The sequence below is a fragment of the Phialemonium atrogriseum genome (genome assembly GCF_030411735.1).
Source record: "Phialemonium atrogriseum strain 8032-3 unplaced genomic scaffold QBC33scaffold_50, whole genome shotgun sequence".
Taxonomy (NCBI): domain Eukaryota; kingdom Fungi; phylum Ascomycota; class Sordariomycetes; order Cephalothecales; family Cephalothecaceae; genus Phialemonium; species Phialemonium atrogriseum.
Genome location: NW_026848187.1, coordinates 67,773 through 86,866, shown reverse-complemented (window position 1 = coordinate 86,866; position 19,094 = coordinate 67,773). Strand labels below are relative to the sequence as shown.

At 50.6% G+C, this 19,094-nt stretch overlaps 3 protein-coding genes across 3 annotated transcripts; 1 reads left to right on the top strand and 2 right to left on the bottom strand.

Moving 5' to 3' along the window:
* Positions 1-3,140: 3,140 nt before the first annotated feature.
* Positions 3,141-5,884, top strand: QBC33DRAFT_582082 (heterokaryon incompatibility protein-domain-containing protein; the record flags this gene model as incomplete). Its single annotated transcript, XM_060431313.1, has 4 exons — positions 3,141-3,618; positions 3,683-4,764; positions 4,799-5,813; positions 5,853-5,884. 4 exons carry the CDS (start codon positions 3,141-3,143, stop codon positions 5,882-5,884), a joined length of 2,607 nt encoding a protein of 868 aa, XP_060278147.1.
* A 632-nt stretch (positions 5,885-6,516) lies between these two features.
* Positions 6,517-8,782, bottom strand: QBC33DRAFT_603596 (uncharacterized protein; the record flags this gene model as incomplete). Its single annotated transcript, XM_060432188.1, has 2 exons — positions 8,158-8,782; positions 6,517-8,077 (listed from the first exon to the last, which is right to left on the bottom strand). The coding sequence occupies exons 1-2, from the start codon at positions 8,694-8,696 to the stop codon at positions 6,517-6,519; spliced, it is 2,100 nt and encodes a 699-aa protein (XP_060278146.1). The 5' UTR covers positions 8,697-8,782.
* Positions 8,783-17,124: 8,342 nt separating this feature from the next.
* On the bottom strand, positions 17,125-18,404 carry QBC33DRAFT_482485 (putative 6-phosphogluconate dehydrogenase). The gene is made up of 2 exons (XM_060425366.1): positions 18,219-18,404; positions 17,125-18,118 (listed from the first exon to the last, which is right to left on the bottom strand). The coding sequence occupies exons 1-2, from the start codon at positions 18,347-18,349 to the stop codon at positions 17,260-17,262; spliced, it is 990 nt and encodes a 329-aa protein (XP_060278145.1). The 5' UTR covers positions 18,350-18,404; the 3' UTR covers positions 17,125-17,259.
* Between the last annotated feature and the right edge of the window lie 690 nt (positions 18,405-19,094).

The following is a 19,094-nucleotide window of genomic DNA, read 5'->3' as shown; positions in this document are numbered from 1 at the left end:
CCAGGCTGCTGCATCGTAGTTACGAACAGACCCTGACCAGGGCGAGTCCAGCACTACCGACCGCTCGATCAAGAGGCGGGCCCGGTGTGCATGCCTTGCGTACAGGATGCGCAAGGTCCGCTGCGATGTCGCTCTTCACAGCCCGCCGTGCACCAATTGCCGGCTGGACGTGCAGGAGTGCGTCGTCAAGCCGAGGGCCCGCAAATGGGATTTAATCGATTGGGCCTTCATCTCGCCACGGTCGTGGCATTGACGCGTTTGAGAAGGTCGCTCTAGTAGCTAATCTAACCTGACGTTTCTCTGCAGGCAACCTGTCTAGCCGTGGACCCAACAACAACAGCAGCAGGAAGTGCATGGCTCTGTTTTCCCCGCCACGCCAACCCCCGATTCAGCATGGCCGCTTCCGTCGGGTCTAGAGGACAATCTGGACCCACTGGAGGATTTCCTCGCCTCTTTGACAGACAAGGGGTCGGTGAACGGGCTCGATGAACCCTTAGACTCTCGACTCATGAAGCATGCCCAGCCATGGCGATCTTGGAGGAGGAAGAACACCCCATAAGTGGCACCGCACCGTGTCTAGTGAGTGTTGCCTCCCTACCCTCAAACTCTTGCTCTTGTTGCCAGCTTCTTTGTGCACATTGCATCTAACTAACAAATAATCATCTGCCCGGGACAAGATCATGCGACAATAATTCCGTCACATCCACCTCATCATCCCGTCGTTAAACAAACTCAATTTCTAGACGGTGTATTTGTTCCCAGTTCCACCTTCACCACCACAAAGACGCATGTCCCTCTTTCTATTCCAAGCCATGCTCTTCATATCCTGCCCTGTAAGCGGGCGAAGATCTCCATGGAAAGGGTGTGCGCCCTACGTTCTAAGGCTGACCTCACCTGCAGGGTGTTGCTGCATCAACCCTGTTCCGATCAGTAACCCGCCAAAGACAACGTCTCGCAGGAAAACAAAAACGCGCTGAAGCGTCTGTGGTGGTGTTGCATTCTACGTGACAGGTTCCTGGCCCTGGGATTGCGGAAGCTGCTGCACATCCAGCCCATGGACTTCGACTTCACCCAGTCGGACCTCGGCGAAAGCGACTTTCAGGACGAGATCCGGGACTCGATGATCTATAACCCGGCCACGAAACAGGCCCTCGTGCAGCTGGCAGTCTCTCTCTCTGCGAACCTGCCGTTGCTCTAAACGACGTCCTGGATACCCTTTAACCTATGGGTGGTGCGATATCGAAATCAGGTGGTGGTGATTCTTGGCAGAATTGGCAAAAGCTAGAGGCATGTTCCCCCAATTTGGATCTGTGGTATGAGAAAACTATCGCAAAGTTCCATATCCCAACGCACATCTTTGGTATTCACAAGTCGCTCATCCCGTTCACTAGCACGATATACATATACTACCAGTAGGTTCTGCTCTGCTCTGCTCCTAGCCCCCGGCATGTGCCATGCCCCCTTGCTAAGGTGAACATTAACTGCAGTTTGGCCAAGGCATCTATATGCAACCACAAGGTGCTGCTTTCCATTACCGACTCAGGTGCTAGCGGCAACCAAAACAAAAGCCAAGTGCTATGACGCCAAGCTAGCTCAAGAGGCTGAAAGTCAGGATCAGTGTGTTCAAACATGTAGACAGTAAATAGCTAACAAACAAGATTCTCACATCTTTTCACATGCAGCCTGTCATATAGCTCTGCAAGTAGCGTAACCCCAGCTACCAACTCGGCTGGTTCGCCAAACTCTAGCAATAACCCAACATCCAGGACGCGACTTTACCGTAAGACAACGCGATGTGTGTTAGCTAGTGCATGACGGCAAAGACCGTTCATCTCCTAGTCTGGGAGTCAATAATGCCTTACATGATAGGCTCCTTCGCGCTGTCTAAGACATTGAACTATGGAGGCTGGCAATGGCAGATAATCCGAGCAGGCAGGCTGTTTTCGCGCCATCAGTGCAGCCCTCACGGCTCTCTGGAATACTCCCTCCAAGTACTCCCTCCAAGTACTCCCTCCCTGCTAAATTACTCCCTTCTGTAACAAAACCGTGTCGCGCATATGGATTTCCTGCACCAAAATCTAGATGAAACAGTCTGTCTCAAATGCTTAGATGACCAGGTTATCGGTGAAGTATTTAGTAAATTACACAGTGGCGCACCTCGAGTGCCTCCACTTTTCACCTGACAGAGCTTCCAAACCATTAGGTCCAGTCATTCCCCCCCCGGGCCCATGTCTACAGTTTACCCAATCCAAAGCCTGGAAAGCGGAGGCCATTGGCCACAGCACTGGCGCCGGCACGTCGGCGTTGTCAAAGACAACGAAGGCTGCGTTTTTGCCAAGTTTGAGGGATAAAGTGTTGACAAGCACTGGTGCATGAGCGTCCCGCTGAGACCACACAGGCGTGCGGAGTTCCTACGCCGTGTCACGCCTACCATCGCAGCGCGCGACATGGCGCTCGGCGAGAGCAACGGCTGCTACGACCCCGTGTGCCGGAAGTGTCGGAAGCCCTCTCGGCCCCGTGTGGGACCCGTAATGTCCGCCATACCGGGTCCGGCGGAGGCTTCCCGGAAGATGCTAGTGATGTTGGCTGTTCCCGCCCCCGCCCGCGATTTGGCCTTTTGACATGTAGATAGGTGGTTGTTCTCATAGGGCCGACTGGTAGAAGCACGCCAGATGATCCTCTTATACCTACCTATACAGTAGTATGAATTAAGCCGCCATACCCTCTCCCCACTCTTCCTCGTTAACTATACTTCCCCCTATCTAGGGTTTAAAATGAGGTGTAAGGCGAGAAGGCAAACATTTTAGACTGCCTTCAACCCCTAACCTATCAACCGTCGCTAGCAGTCTTAGTGGGCATCGCCTAAACACATCCTAAGATAGGCGAAACCCCAGTTACTAACGCAAGGAGGAGACTTTGACCAAGACAATAGAGACACCTAGATGAAAGTTTACATTCTATATAGGAAACATTGTAATATTATGTGTAGTTCGAATGCAGTGTGTCTGAAGGCGGTGAATGAGGTATCTCTTCCACAAAGTTGCGGTGGTTGTGGGGTGGTAGCCCGTGCACACGATAGATGAAAAGCAAGGGCAGGAAAACTCTGCCCCCCCCTTGTCACCCCATCTGTATCGGGTGCCATGCTCTGTACTATATGCGACAACATCGCCCTCAAGTCCCTGAACCGCTCTCAGGGCTACGAGCACATGCCATCTTTCCACGCTCTCCAAGCATCTGCGGAGGACGGCCTGTGCTCTCTGTGCTGCATTCTCTGGAGAGAAGTTGACTTTCATCGCACACAAGAAGCCAAGCATAGAGAGGAGGAGGGAGACGACGAAGAGGATGACGATATCCTGTTCATGGACTATCCAGTCCGACTGGCAGTCGATGGCATGGTTTTCGAAAACAAAAAGAGAACACTCAAAAAGCTGAGAGACCTCTCCAACGCAGGGCGCGACCAAAGTGAGAAACGCCTGCTTGGTCATACCCAAGAGTTGTACGAGTTGCGAACGGCAAAGGCGCCGGCCACGCTTCTCATCTGCTCACTCCAGCCTGAGGAGTTTCAGCTGGGACTGAGATTGGTGGAACGTGGGAGCGCCTCGGTCTACCGGGAACCTCGTAAGGGCAAAAGTCATATCTCGTGGTAGCCCTGAGAACTAACGAAGGCTCATTATGCGTCTAGGCATTGATATCTTTAACGGGGATCCCTACGCAGGGCGGCGCGTCTCGTCACAAGCGAACTCGGCTGCATGCTACAAGCTCATTGCTCACTGGATCAGGGTTTGCTTGGCGGAGCACAAACACTGCAAGCGAGTTGTGTGTCCATACAGCTGGACAGATGAACCTGAAACGTGGGCCCGGTCCCCGAGTTACCTGTCAAGCTCTTCCAAATCTGAGCTCCCGTACGATCCTCCCGTGGTGGAACCCCTCGTCGAGACGGTTCCAGACGCTACTGAGCCAATAGTTGGTCTGGAAACCGACTTCGGCACCTCATCTTCGGAGATTTCGTCGGACAGACCTCTAAAGCGTGCCAGAGCCAGTTCTCCCATGCGGGCGTCACACTCGGAGGATTTTGATACCCCTTTAACACGTTTTGGACCAGACCCAGTCGTCAAAGGGTCAAATCTAAAGCGTCTCGAGGAAGTTGCCGCAGAGCAGTTAACAAATACTAGCTCGCTGAAGAAACGATCCCCCCTGAGTAAAGGAATCCTCTGCAACAAGGAACACACCCTTAAGCGCGGGAGCGACGGCTTGCTCGATGACGGCTATTATCAGCTATATCACCGCAGCGAGGATTTGCTCGAGTTACGAGACAACTTGCTGTGGCACTCCAACGTCGAAATGCCCTCTGAGCCGCCGCCCCTTCTCCCCACGAGGTACATCTCCGTGGACAGCAATCCTCCGCAGCTCTGCATCGCGGGCCCGGATTCTCGTGGGTTCTACATTGCTTTGAGCCATTGTTGGGGTAGAACTCGACCCCTGGTGACGACCACAGTGACTCTACCGGACCGTGTGAAGGGAATACCCTTGAAGGATATGCCGCGAACTTTCCAAGATGCGGTAATCATCACAAGGGAGCTCGGAATCGAATATTTATGGATAGACTCGCTCTGCATATTGCAAGACTCCAAGGAAGACTGGGAAAAGGAGGCAGCGAAGATGGGCAGCGTGTACGGCAACGCGTTCCTCACCATCAGCTCCGGAGCCTCGGAAGACAGCAAGCAAGGCATCTTCCGGCCGCGGACTCTCCCACCGGGCCCGCCGGTCGAGGTGAGGTGCTATGACTCCAACTTTCGAGGCCATCTATGTCGACTACAGACAAAAGAACACGCCATTCCAAGAACCACAGTCTACGGACGTCAGGGCGTGGTGTTTTCAGGACATGGCGCTCTCTCCGCGCGTGCTAGTGTACGGCAAGGAGATGCTAGGCTGGCTGTGCGACAGTGTCACCGACGTCGAGCACGGCCACGTCGTGGAACACTACGAGGATCCCAGTCCTCCCCTCCTGGCGCCTCGCCTGATCCATAAACCAGCTGAGAATCCACTCGAGCATCTCGGCCTCCCCTTCACCTTGTACCACTACTTGCGGGAGCGCGAGCGGTCCTTTGGTCGCTGGGCGTCGACGGTGAACGCTTTTACCAAACGCAAGTTGACGCAGGAGAGCGACAGGCTTCCAGCCCTCTCCGGCATCGTGAAGGAGCTCCAGCTGGAGACGGGCGACGAATACTTGGCAGGGCTATGGCGGCAGGACATCTGGCACGACCTCCAGTGGGGGGTGGACATTGTGTTCGCAGGAAAGGACGCCGAATGGCGGCGACCTGCAACATACCGGGCCCCCTCTTGGTCGTGGGCGAGCATCGAGGGCCCCGTCCGCATGGACCTCCATCCCTCGGAGCTGGAAAAAGCACATGGCGACGTCGCGCCCCCTGCGGACGATGTTCATCTCCTGGAGGCCAAGATCCAAACAGTCGGGCAAAATCCATACGGCGAGGTTAGCGGCGGGTATTTGAAGCTGTCGACGCGGCTGTGGAAGGTGGTCTTGCGCCCATTCCAGAACAAAAGTTTCACAAATCCCAAAGTCTGGCTCCGGAGGGAGAAGTGGAGAGATAGGAGGATCATGGACAGGCAACTGGAGGTGCATACCCCGGAGGGAAAGAGGATGGGCCAGTGCGTTATCGACATGCCGGACGAAAGAGAATGGGACGCAACAGAGCTCTGGTGGGTGAAGTTGGATGTGGACCAGGCTGGAGTGCTGGTAACGAAAGCCAAGGAGGGAGATGCGTTTGTGAGGGTTGGGACGGCGTGTCCCACGGGTGGGAACCCGAATAATAGCCACCGTCCACAGTTTCCAGAGACGGAGACGGTGGAGATTGTCTTAGTATAAGCACTTCATAAAGAGAGTAATTAATTGTAGAATGTACCGAAGGCTGAGAACTAATTGCCTAGTAGCATGAGTCAACATACCTAAAATCACTAATATTGGCCATATTGGAGTTTTGGAGGTAGAGCTTAACAACTACTCCAATGGTTTGGCAGTCATGCTGGCCAAGGCAAAACTACTGGGGCGGCTCTATAAGCTTAAGGACACCAAAGGGCTGCATGCACAAGTCTTATTACTAGGCTGCAATTACAGAGAACAGCGTAGGCAAGGCAGTGTAGGCAGCCAAGTAAACAAGGTTCTATCTTAATCATCGGGAGCTCTAATCTGAGAGACGAGAGACAGCCTTTGAGGAGGGTATGCGGAAACCTTAAGACTATGCGGAAGTGCATTGGAGTTAGAGGTTTCTGTTGGATGCAGATGCTAACTAACACGGTTAAGCAAGAGGTTATGTTGTCTTGCAACTACATAGCCACGCCACTGTACCAAAATATAGGGTAACACAGAAAAAGTTAAAGGACTGCCAAGGTAGGCACAGGATGGTAGATCTTAGAATTGGTACTCTGCTTTTCTTCTCCTGACAAATAGTAGATGCTACAAACCTCTTGTCTCCTATACGTCATTTTAAAAGGAAATGCTTACCACGAGTACGCCTCCACCTCAAGCTCAAACTCCGTCTTTCCAAGCTTGCCAGCCGCCACAACAGCCGCCCTGACATCGTCGCAAAGCCCACCAGGCCCGCAGACAACAACACCGACTCTCTCCCAGCCAGCCTCCATCTCCTCCTGCAGTAGCTGCCCGACGTCCAGTCTGCTCCCAACCCTAACCTCTTTGTCCGCAACAGCGCTCAGCGCGCCGTCCAAGTCCTCGACCAGGCAGCGGGCCGACTCCCTAACACTCCAGGCTAGCTTGACGTTCCAGTGAGTGTTGACGAAGGGCAAAACTCCCGTGATACCGATGCCGCCGCACACGAGCAGCAGGCGGTCGCAGCGGAGGACCTCGCGAGTGGGGTTATTCGGGTACGGGCCCTCGACGAGCGTGAAGAGGCTGTCATGTGCGGCCAGGTGCTTGGTCGCGCCGGCCGACCTGCGAATATAGAGCGTCAGACCCATGTCGGGACGGGCGTGGTGCGGCACAGCCGTAACCGCCTTGGCTGTAGTCTTCTCTATGTCGTGGTGATCGTCTGGCCGGTTCGCCGAGTTCTGGCTGATGGAGTCGGAGCCGAGGTGCGAGTGGGACTGCTGCCGCAGCAGAGCTGTCTGCAGGACAGAAAACGGATGGTTCTCCCACGGCCGCAGTGGATGGAGCGTAGGGAAGTAGAGATAGACGTGCTTGCCGGGCTCGGAGCCCCAGCGGATGCCGGGGACGTCGACGCGGACGTAGTCTTCGCTGAGTACCGTGACTCTGGCTCGACGCGGGCCGGCGATGGCTATGCGCAAAACACGCCCCAGGCGGTCAAACATCCAGAGTGCCGAGACGGCGATCATCCAGTCCTCGTATCCGCCAAGGTACTTGTATAAATCATAGGCGTGGTACCAGCAGCCGACAATGAGAATGAGGGAAAATACAATATGCTCGAGCAAGAAGAACTCGTATGCGTACTTACGCACGTGGAGACCGCTACCAAACGTAAGAACGACGCAGCAGAGAGTAGCGACGATGCCCCAGATCCAGTATGGCGCTTTAACTTCCTCGGCATACGTCCCTTCAGCCTTATACAGGATCACGGCAAGAACGGAGTGAAGGAGCACCTGTAACGTAAAAATACGGGCGACCCAGCGATGCAGCACGAGGAATGTTGAATGCGACCAGTTCGTTGTCCAGAGTAGAATGTTGTTCCTTCCGGCGAAGAGCCAAATGAGAGGGGCGATGATGTAGGCAAAGGCCCCCGTCCGGTAGAGGACGTAGGCCATGATCTCGGTCCATGTGCTCGAGTACCACGCATTGGGCTGCCGAGACTGGAAATTGACCGCAGTCAGGACAATGTTGAGAATGAGAAACATTACGATGTAGAATGTTTGGCCCACAGTAGGCGCATTGCCAAGCAGGAAAGGAAGCGGGCGGACTTGGTACGTGCCGACGAGGCTCGGCCAGACGAGACGAGGCTTGAGCTTCCTGAAGAGGGTGGCGAGGAACGGCAGGTATCCGATCCACGTAAGTACTATAGGTGTTCCGAAACCAGTGACGAGCATTGCGATACTACATTGCGCAGAAGTGAGAAATTTGGGACCATACTGGAGACTAATTAGGAGCAGCCAGAAGGGGTGGCAGGATCTTACCCGTAAGCATTCTCATGTGCCGTTTCGCGCTGCACACTTGTCAAGACATTCCATTGCTCTTGATAGACAAGCGGCGAGACTAGGGACGTGGTGTTGAGCCATTTGTCGCTTGGAGTGAGTTGAACTGTTGGCAGACTAGAGACGCTTGCGAGCGCCTCGGAGTAGGACCACTTCGGTGGAACACCTATCTCCCCGGCGTTGGATTGGCCAGTGGTTTGAGTTTCCCAAAAATACTCGAGTTTCGAATTCGTAATGTTGTATTCGGAACATTTGGTATGCATGCACCAGGCAAGGCTGGTCAGATAAGGCGTACTCTCTGCCCAACACGCTGAGCTTGTCGACATGGTCATCATTCCAACCGTATCGCCCATGCTGGAGCAGGAGAGCATCAAGCTGGACAAAGACCGCAAGCAGGACATGGCACAGAATGGGTCGTAGGGATTCACGGGAAAGCCGTTGAGTTTGCCCTGGAATGGCGCTCCCGCAAGCACGGATGTGGCCAGCAGCCATGCTGACCAGTGAAGCGAAGGAACCTTCATGGTGACGAGTGACAGAGGCAACGTACAATGGAGAGAATGAAGGCAGGCAATGCCAGGCCAAGTTCCATGTATAAAACATATATTCCCGTGTTGAAAAGGCGGCCAACAGGTCCCCACAACCCAAAAGAGAATGGAAATTAAAAAGGCCCTTGTCGATGATGCGATGAGTGGTTTTGAGTTAATTTTCTAGCCAAAGATTGGTGCTTGCCTCGGCTTGCATATTCGGTTCGCCAATCGCCAACAATGCCGTCTGGATTTCCCCGCAAAACCGCGCACTGCACTCATGCCTGCGCAGCAAAACCTTAGCGTAGCGGGCCGGAGGTTATTTTATTTCCGTTCTTGATCTGCGCAGGAAACTCTCTGCTTTGCCTGCGATTCTCCCACAGCAACTAAGAAGCACGTGGTGAAGGACAGCTGGGCTGTTGACACGCGTCTGTGCTGGGTAACCGTACGACGGAAGCATTTTGGCTTGGCGTAAGTATTTCGGCTCGCTTGGTGCGAGGCAGCGAAACAGCCGTGAGAAGCTCATCGACAGGGTGGGAACTGGTATTGTATAAATGCCAGCCTATCTCTCTTGAAAGCCGGTTTCTCTATACCCTCAGCGCCGTGCCCTCTTGCAGCATCTCTCCCACGCATGCGGGTAAGGATCGCAAATCACGATCCTTGCATGTATATTACAATACACTTGTCCATTACGTAGGTAGCGACGTCCACCGCGACCCCACATACTGGCAGCAATATCGGTAGGCCGCTCTCGGCGCTGTGGGACCCGCAATATCCGCGATGCCGGGTCCGGGTCCGGCGGAGGCTCGCCGGAAGATGCAGTCGAGGTTGGCAGTTCCCGGTCCAGAGCCCGTGACACCCAGCCGTTTTGCACATTCCCAAGGCCCAGTGCACACAAATTATCAGTCCCAAGAACCCCGGCTGGGTAGGGTTGGCGCAATTCCATCCTAACCACGCAATTTCAGCACAGCCAATTGTTCTCGACGGAATTGAGGAGAAGACCAGAAGAAATTGAAAGAAATGAGGTAAACCAATTAAAGGGAATCAATTGATGGTGTTTTCATTTTCGTCCAACGCGTTGTCGTGAAGTTGAGGTAGCGGTAGCTTTCTCGATGGAAAGAAGCCCAATCGCGATGAAAGTAACACCATTTGCGCACAATTGATTTAGGTAGTGAAAAGAGTATTACCAAGTCAGGACTGGCTTTGGGATGGTAATTGAGGAGTGTTCTTTGTGGTGGGCTAATTATTCGGGCTCTGGGTTGGTGACGGCTTGTGCTTCAGCGTGGCAGAACGCAGGCGGGTTAGCCCCCACAGCCAGCATCGGCAGTATTGTCCGTGCCAGGTGTACAAAGTGTGTCGGCAACAATATTAGATGTATCGGCGGCACCATCGGTATCGGCAGGACTGTTGGTATCATCACTGACATGATCCGTTTCCAGCCCTGATGAACCATGGCAGCACCCCGACCCCTGGGGAGTTCATTGCCGTGCCATGTATGTACAACGGTTGCACATCCTGTGTCTTCCGCGTCAGAGCTGATGCTGGGCAACCATGCGCTGGGGTTTGGCGGCTCTTAATGGGCAGCGCAGCTTGCATCGGCCCCGCCATTCCAAATGGCTGCCCAGACGTAGACATGGCCGGGGGGGACGAGGAAACCCCCGCCTTATCCACCAGGGTGACGGCACATGGCCATGTCCAATGCATGGCGGATGGTTTCCCTCAATTATACCCACTACTCCAATCGCTGACGGAGAGCCGGATCAAGTGAGCGAGGAAGAGGGAAATGTGGGAGGGGGCTAGGCCTGAAGTCAATGTGAGAGTCGAAGAAATAGATCCGCCCCAAGCCAAGAGCCATGATTGACCCAGATTACCCAGAGGCTATGTGTGAGTAGCGTTAATATCGTCAATATTTCCGATGCCGTTAGTAATTACTAGCAGGATTGGCGGTGTGCTAGAAGCAGATAGCGTGCAAATTTGCCAAGTGCCTCGGTGGAGTTCTAGTCGAAGAAAGGAGGAAACTACGGTGGGCCATAAGGGGAACTGTCTCATAACCGCTTTTGGTTGTTACACTTACCCTACGTAGGTCAAGGCGTATATAGGTTAAACCAATTCGACTTGTATTATGCATAGAGGTAATTGCATTGATCTATGTAGTACGATAGGGTACACACATATTTTTAAATTATCTGCGCAGAAGTCCGTTTTTTCTCGTCCCACCTTGCATCCATTTCGATCAACGTTAAACATGACTGATCAGTTTTGCCCTGTGGATAGTGCCTCGCACTACAAGACCATACGCAACCATCCAGACTAGAACTTTTGCGCACAATGCCAACTTAGGCTTCCCAAACCTCCTGCATCTGCAAGCAATAATGCTAAAAATGCAATCGACTTGACAAGCTCCCCGCCACAACCCATTCAACCTCAGACCAAACATCCTCAGGCTACCTCAATGCCAGCTCCAGCCTTGTTTGCTCCTGGTGCATCGACTACGCGCACCTTTGCAGGGCCAAGAAGCCTTGCCAAAGCTACCAAAATAGCTATACGCAATCAAACACAAAGCATTCAAGAGACTAGACAACCTCGGCAAAGTCTTACAACCATGATTAGCCTTCTGTTGTATACGTCTAACCATTCGACCCAGGTGATTAGTGGCTTACCAGTCAAAAGATACCAGACTATTGTCCAGTTCAGAAGGTACAACCCTATACAATTTGCATTCAGTACTATTTACTAGTCATATGCAAAGTTTATTGGTCAGCTTCTTAGTACTTTCAACATCGAGGCCAAGGCACGTGCAAAAGATTGGCGACTGATTACATCAGTTATGGCTAGAAACGCCTCGTCTGTGACAGAGCTTGCACAAGTCTCTACAAGCCCATTTTCCCTCCAAGAGATGTTGGATATTATATGTCCAAGGCAAGAGAAAGAACCATATATCTTGACTGTTTTCACTAGCCAGGAGATAAAGAATGATTAGATGCTATACAAAAAAGGCAAAGGCAGTACAAAGCAAATCAAGGCACAGTCAAAGAAAGCTATCAAGGAGGAGGATATAGATGATAAGAACTTAAAGACAGCTAATCCAAAGCAAGCACCAGTCAAGACTAAGCCAAGGCTAGTCAAGGCTAAGCTAAGGCTTGTCAAGGCTAAGCCAAGGCTAGTCAAGGCAGATCAGAGACTAGCCAAGACAAATCAGAGACTAGTCAAGGCAAAGCAGAGACTAGTAGGAAACAAGCAGGGTTGTACAAACATAGTCACGTCTAGACATAATAGAAGACTGAAGGTTAAGGATACGCAGGTTTTGTTTGAGATAAATACGCGTTAGACAGTATAAAAGCAAAGTCATATAGGATTGACAGACTCTAGCCAAAGAGAGGTTGACTATAATTTGACAACGCAAAGTTGAGATATATCTATTTATGCTGCACAAGGTTATACATACATGTTCATTCCAAATCCAAATCGAAAAAGTCAGGTATATCATCATCAAACTGTTAGTCAAGGTTGTCAAAAGAAACACCTTGTTGTTCCAAAAACATGCAAACATTACCATCATTTAATCGATGTTGTTTGCATAATGACAAAGCTAGCTCTTCCTTTTCGTCAATGTACCTGGTAAGCAATTCACAAAGCTGTAGGTATTGAGTAAAAAATAGACTTGACCGCTCTTCCTCAAGGATTTTTTCCAGCATGCCACCTAAAGACATTATTATACAGTTACAAACCTCTATTGTATTTGGAGGTAAGTATTTGTCCAAGTCAATACCATCCTAATTGACAAGTGATTCAAGTTGTGCAAGGCTATGCAAGTCTGGTATAACTCGACATTCTTTAGCCACCTCTAGATTTAGCATATTCTAAAGCACCCAAGGTTTTCCATGCTATACATGTGGTTAACTTAGCTATTTTCGAATATAGTAAGCGTTCCAAAGTTGCACAAACTCGGTAAACTCATGTCGAATGCGTAGCATATAGATATACAAGATAGCAATTCAATCGGGAAGCGATAAGCGTTGGAAAAGTCCTTTCATATAAAGTCAACCAAAGTAGCGCTTGTATATGTTAGTACAAGCTTGAAAAAAGAAAGATCAAGAAAGTACTTACTCGCCATGTCATGCCACAGTTTTGACATAGCTAACCTCACCATTGTTCAATCTTGACATTAAATGTACTCTTTCCAAACATCTAGCAATCCTCAATAAGTAAGACGTTAGGAATAGGTTCCGCCTTGACTATTTGAGAACTAGCTAGCATAGAGCTGGCTAGCGTAGGATGCTCGCTAGCTAGTACCAGACTAGGATATGCCAAGTCTATATTGCCTTGTACAGGCTTGTGCTAGACTGTACAGGGTTGCGCTAACCATCAACAACGCAATCCTTTTTTGTATGCCTTAGATAATAGCTAGTAGTATGCCCTAGCTGTCAAGCCTATTTCCATGCTACAGTCTAATCAAATAGCTAATGGTATAAAACCATATAGCTTTACAACAGCAACGTATTGCGCAAGCATGTTCTAAGCTGTACATGCAGATACACCAATGTAAAACCATGTGATGTATCAAGAATACGCATCGATTCTAGCGTAAATCTCAAACCCAAATAGTTTAAGCTTGCAGTAGCTATCTACTAACCAGATGTAGTTTAGCCTAGGTGCAGTCCAACCTCTACAGCATCAGTATAGCTAATTGCAACGTTATACAATATCATCCAAGTGAAAATCAGTGTAGATATTCTACATAAGGGTTTGTAAGATATTGTACATATGTTGTCAAACAAAGGTATAAAGAGTATGTTTTCCCATGCGATAAGCAAGGTTTATTCCAACTTGTTTAGCCTCAAAGAATTGGCAGAGGGATTGTTACGCTTGTTTAAGCTGCTTGAATCGATGTTGATTGTAGCGGCAAAATATTTGTTAATCTCTGCGCAAGCGCTGTATACCCCAAAGCAAAACCGTATAGCCTTTGGTATTAAGTTTCTGATGCATTTCTAAGTCTAACAAACCTACAGCAAAGTACAACTCAACGATTTAATCTTGTAGATAGTTGGTCAGGATTGTACAGGTTTGTCAAGGTAAAAGCCTCTATATCTTCATGCAACGGTAAAGAGTAGCGCGTCTAATAGAAATAGAAAACTTGTCTTGCAAGCTTGTAAAAATATCATTCAAAGCAAAGCCATTATGATAAAGACTGCAAATAAACTGTCAATGTTGATCAAGATTAATCTGCAGTCGCAGCATAATTAATCACATTTGTACAATGACAATAAAAGTAAAAAGAAGAAAAAGCCAAAGTCTAAAACCTCCAGTTTGGTAATTAGTCAGCCAAAAGCTATTTTTAAGCTAACCTAATTAGAGTTAGCTAGCTTATTAATCACAAATTGTCAAACTGGGAAAATCTATTTGCATGTTTAATCAAGGTTATTCTAGTTTGATTAAGGTTATTCTAGTTTGTGCAGCTATAAAAGCAAAAAAGCAAGTTGGTATAGGTATCTTTAAAAGACTTTATGTCTTACCTGAACGCCATTGACCTTACCAATCCCTATACAAGTATGAAAATCCCTACGCAAGACTATACTACTTGCTGCGTCGTTCTAGCTCTCTCTCAATCTCCTTCGCAAGAAGCTTCAAAGTCTTATCACTAGCTTTGCAAATCCATGAATCCTTGTGACCATCCTCGTCACTGTCTTCTCTAGACTCGGTTTTGGAAGTTTGGGGTCATTTCTTGGCTTTGCTAGGGGATGCTACCATAAACAAATTAGTACAGTATTGAACAAGCTAAAACAAACACTTACAGGTGACAAGCATGCATCTTCCTTGCAAACTTAAAAACTAGCAGTTTGTGCAAGCCCTACTAAAGTAGGCGCTGTTTGCAACACACTTGGCCATTGGGCCTAAGCCTCCCTTACGCGCGCATGCTTGGCATGTTTCAGCGTTTTCTACAGATGTGATGTTAGTTATATTATTTGACTATATACAGTCTTGTACAGCTGTATGCAACAATATACTAGCCTTTCTTAACCATAAAGTAAGCAGCAAGGGCGCTATACTGCAGCTGTCTCGTGAAGGTGATTGTCAGAAAGTGAAGTTTGCCTTTCGATCAGACTTTCTTGAATACACCAAGGCGCTTAATTTCCTAGTTACAGTTAGTACACGTCTGTACAAGCTGGTAAAAACCTGACTTACCCTAGACGTCTCAAGAATGCGATAGACATCGTTAAATACAGTGCTATTTGCCTAGGTCAAGAGCCACGCAGCATTCTTCTTGGTATCCGCATTATTCTTTGGCGCCGGGTCTTGGACGTTTGCTACTGAGAGCGCCACTCTTTGGTACAGCTTTAGCTAGATTTAGACATCATCGTCGTCTCCAGCATCTGCAGCATCCGTCATTATTCTTCTTCAAGGGTCAGAGTTTGGATATGTAAAAGGTCATACTGCTCTAATCAATCCTGTTCAGTCCTAGCACAAGAATTTTTCAGTTAGCTGCAGATCCTTACCCTACAACGCAGGCTATGCCACGCAGGCCATGCCTTCCAAACTAAGATCAGGCAAAAATAGTCCAAACCAAACCAGGAAAAATAATCCTTGATTAGACTTGAATATCTTATGATGGTTTGACTTCAAAACCATTACAAGATTATACGCGCGCGTAAGAAATCGCGTGGGTGAAACTTACCTGCAGGTGGTTTGGAGGTTAAATTGAAAAGGGCAAATGTAAGGTGGGCTGCAGGTGTGATAAATACTGCAGGTAAGGTCCTAGCCTCTGATTGGTTAGGTTGTCAAAATAAAGCGGCTTTGTTCAATCTAGTGCAGCCTTCTACTTTAGTATACGATGTGATTGGTCAGTATTTTGGGTGGGTCTTGCCTTGTGACTCGATTACTACAAAGGCTTTAGTATACGATGTGATTGGTCAGTATTTTTGGTGGGTCTGGCCTGTGACTCGATTACTACAAAGCTGCTTTGTTCAATATACGAAAGCGTTGTTTGGTAGCGTACGCCTAGAGTACGCCTAGTGAAAATTTGGTTTTGAGACAGTTCCCCTTATGGCCCACCGTAGGAAACCCCAAGTACGCGCCAGAGGAAGAGCCGTATAATTAGCACGAAAAGCTAGCAGGCATCCGCGCGTGACAGCCAACAATGGCGGTACACGCCTCTAGGCCAGGTACTACAATATCGTTTGCCCAATTTGACCTAAAACCTCGTCGTCTAGGACAGCGGAAATCAATGGCAGCAACTCGCAAAAACGCGTGGTAATTAACCGTAGTCAACAGTCTGGCACGATATTGGCCAAGAACAACGTTTGCATCACGCGCTCTGCGGAAACGCAACCCCTAGGCTATGGCTCGGCGCCGTGTCTCAACCCGATCGTAACCCAATCTACTCCCGCGTATCCGAAGGATCATCACCAAACCGCCGTACTGTTAGTTTTTCCAATCCCGTTAGTAACCATTGTTGGTATCGCCTAAGCGGTCGGAGCCGTTAGGACCGTCAGTATCGGCATCACCGCCAGTATCTGCACCATCAGCGGTGTTAAAATCTACGCCATCGCTGCCAAGCTTTCCTCGCCGCCCCTCGCACCTGTTCCCCGCTGGCGGATAGCGGCAACAGATCGTCATCGTCGAGGCCCCGGCGACGACCGTCAGGCAGTCACCATTGAGCACAGGTCGCAGGACCCCGACGGCAAGACCCCGTTTAAGAACCCCAGCCTTACAGTGGCAGCGATTGAGCAGAATTAGCCACCCCGGTGAATCCCAAAGCTCATGACAGTGCTGGGCACACGCCAGCCGGGCCGCTCATTACCGCGGACTGGCCAATGGACACACATCTGCGATACCATTGCCGAGTGCCGCCCCGATAGACCACGAGGGTAGATGCGCAGCAAGCCTAGCAACTGCGACACCCACCCTACCTAATGGCTCGGTCACCCCAACGCTACCGACCAGTTCAAGCCGACTCACAGTGTCAAGCAACCCTCCAAACCTGTTCCCATCTAGTCCAGTGCGACGACGACAGGCACGATGTGCGCGCGTCCAGTCACCAGATGCCAATATCAACCTCTCCCACCCACAACAAACTGCACCGGCGCCAGCACCCACCAGATGGTGATTCCAAGAACCATAGCATAGATATCAACCATAAGCCGCCAGCAATACCACCAATCAACCCGGCAATAATCAACGCACCCAACCAGTGTAGTATCAATGTCAACCGGATAATCCATAGTAAACCCAGGCATACACTAGACAACCCCAGCCACTCTGACAAAGTCATCTGCTTGCAACCAGATCGCCTCGCGCCTCGGTGTTCATCGCTGCACATCTGTAAGAACGCTCTATCCATGCCTAGAAGCGGACCAACAGCAACAACCCCGTCACACTCAGCGATCTCCATATCAACGGCCGTCCCAGCCCAAACCATAGCAAGACACCCATTTCAACCCTTGTCGTATAAAGTTGCCACTCCCTAGATTATAGTACAATACATTTTGTCCATTTCGTAGGTAGTTCCAATAAAGACTGTCAAAGTTTACAAACGTCTCCCATAAGCTTGCAACTAACCAATTCACTCCGTCTTCCTCCTCTTAGCCTCCATCCCCTCCACCATAGCCTGTGCAATGTCATCAGCCGTAGTGCCCCGGACCCGTTTGCCAACCTTCTCCAGCCCCAGCACAGTATCATCCGCCACCGTCCGATACACGCCAGCCACGCCCCGGAACAGGTCCCCGTCAAAACCACCCTCCTCAGCATGTGTCTTACCAATCTCCTCCATCTCACACACCCAGCGATACGCCTTAGGCGCCATACCCACCAGCCCAGCCTCAGTCTGCTCGAGGCGCGCCGGCCCAGCCACAGTGCGCATCGCGTCCTGGAGGTCGCCCAGCACGCCCATGCGCCGCGCCGACGTGAAGGCCTGCAGCGCGATGGCCGTGTATCCCTTGGTCATGCTCGCAAAGCACATCTTGAGCCCGGACGCGGCGCCCACCTCGTCCGAGATGTGGCGCATGCGCAGCGCCGCGGTCAGCTGCTCTCCATAGCGGGGCAAGTCGGCGAGCTTGTGCGGACCGGAGGCGGGCATCAGCGGCAGCGACCACTCGCCCGACTCGCCCTGGAGTGGTGTGGGTGGGCCGCCGATGATGGAGCCGTCGACGAAGGCGACGGGCAGGCCCGACTTGGCGAATGACGCGGCCATGGCCCTGGACGTGGACGGGGCGACCGCGTTCATGTCGGCGAAGTGGAGCGGCGGCGCGTCGGGATCGCGCGCCCCCGGGAGGACGGCCACGGCGTCCAGGATGCGCTGCGCCGTGGCCTCGGCGTCGCGCGGCGGCACCACGGAGAGGATGACGTCGCAGGCGCCGACCAGGGCGACGTCGCTGGGCAGCATGTTGACGTGCGCCTCGGCTGCCCTGTCGATGGTGTCTTGGCTGTTGAGTGTGGTTAGTGCGCTAGGAATATAAAAGTCAACGGAATCAAGACGGTGATGGTCTTCAGATGTAGGTAGGTTGGAATGAGCCAATTAATTACCTGCGACCCTGACAATTCGTCGCCACAGAGAAGCCCTTGGCCTTGAGCAGCTTGGCAATGCCGAGGCCCATGTCGCCAATCGATAGGATGCCGATTGTGGCTAGTGGGGTGTGTCTGTTGGTAGTCGCCATGGTCTTGATGGATTGTGCGCAAAGTCCTTGCCCTTGTCAGATTGCAGAGGTGTTGGCGTTGCGGGGTTTGTGCAGCGCGCGTGTGGTTATATAAGCAAAAAGCAAATAGATGCGCCAGGCCCGGGCTAATAGAATACCCCACACTTGGGGTCGGGGAAAGCCTGGTGGCTAAGATGGTGGCTGAGGTGGTCACATAAAGTGGCTTGAAGTCATAAGCCAATACTTTAAATGTCTTTTTCTAAATACCCCTAGATTTTACTACCTTTAGCCAAAGAAAAAGGCATAGCCAGGTGGTTAGGAAGTGATAATTTAACTCATTTGTCATTATAGTTGATGGTAATTATAGCATTGTTAATCATACGTATGCGGCAAAGCCAACGAGGAGAAGTAAGGCACATGCCGCAGTGTATAAGCAATTAGACAGTCTTTTGGAAACCTAAATAGCAACTACCTGCCACAACAACACAAACTTAACAGCAACATATTACTAGTGATAGTTACACTTTGACACTGCTGCCTTGACGCTGCTGCAAGTCTTGTTTGTATAGATTAACATGCTATAGACGTGAGTAAATGCCGCAAGTAACCCCAAACATGGACCAGAGCCAGGGAGAGCCGACTGTCAGTGTTAGGCCAGACGACAGGCCTCCTCTGCCAGTTTATGATCACGCCGAATATAAGGGGAACCTACGACAAGTGCTAGCCTGCGAAGTTGTTGACAGTAAAGACCAGCAGCCTCCCCGCT

What these genes read in the sequence shown, in the direction of transcription:
- QBC33DRAFT_482485 (XM_060425366.1), bottom strand. Translation starts at nt 18,349, where the DNA reads ATGGCGACTACCAACAGACACACCCCACTAGCCACAATCGGCATCCTA. An exon ending in ACGAATTGTCAGGGTCGCAG is followed by an intron (nt 18,119 to 18,218) that starts GTAATTAATTGG and finishes CACACTCAACAG; the next exon opens with CCAAGACACCATCGACAGGG.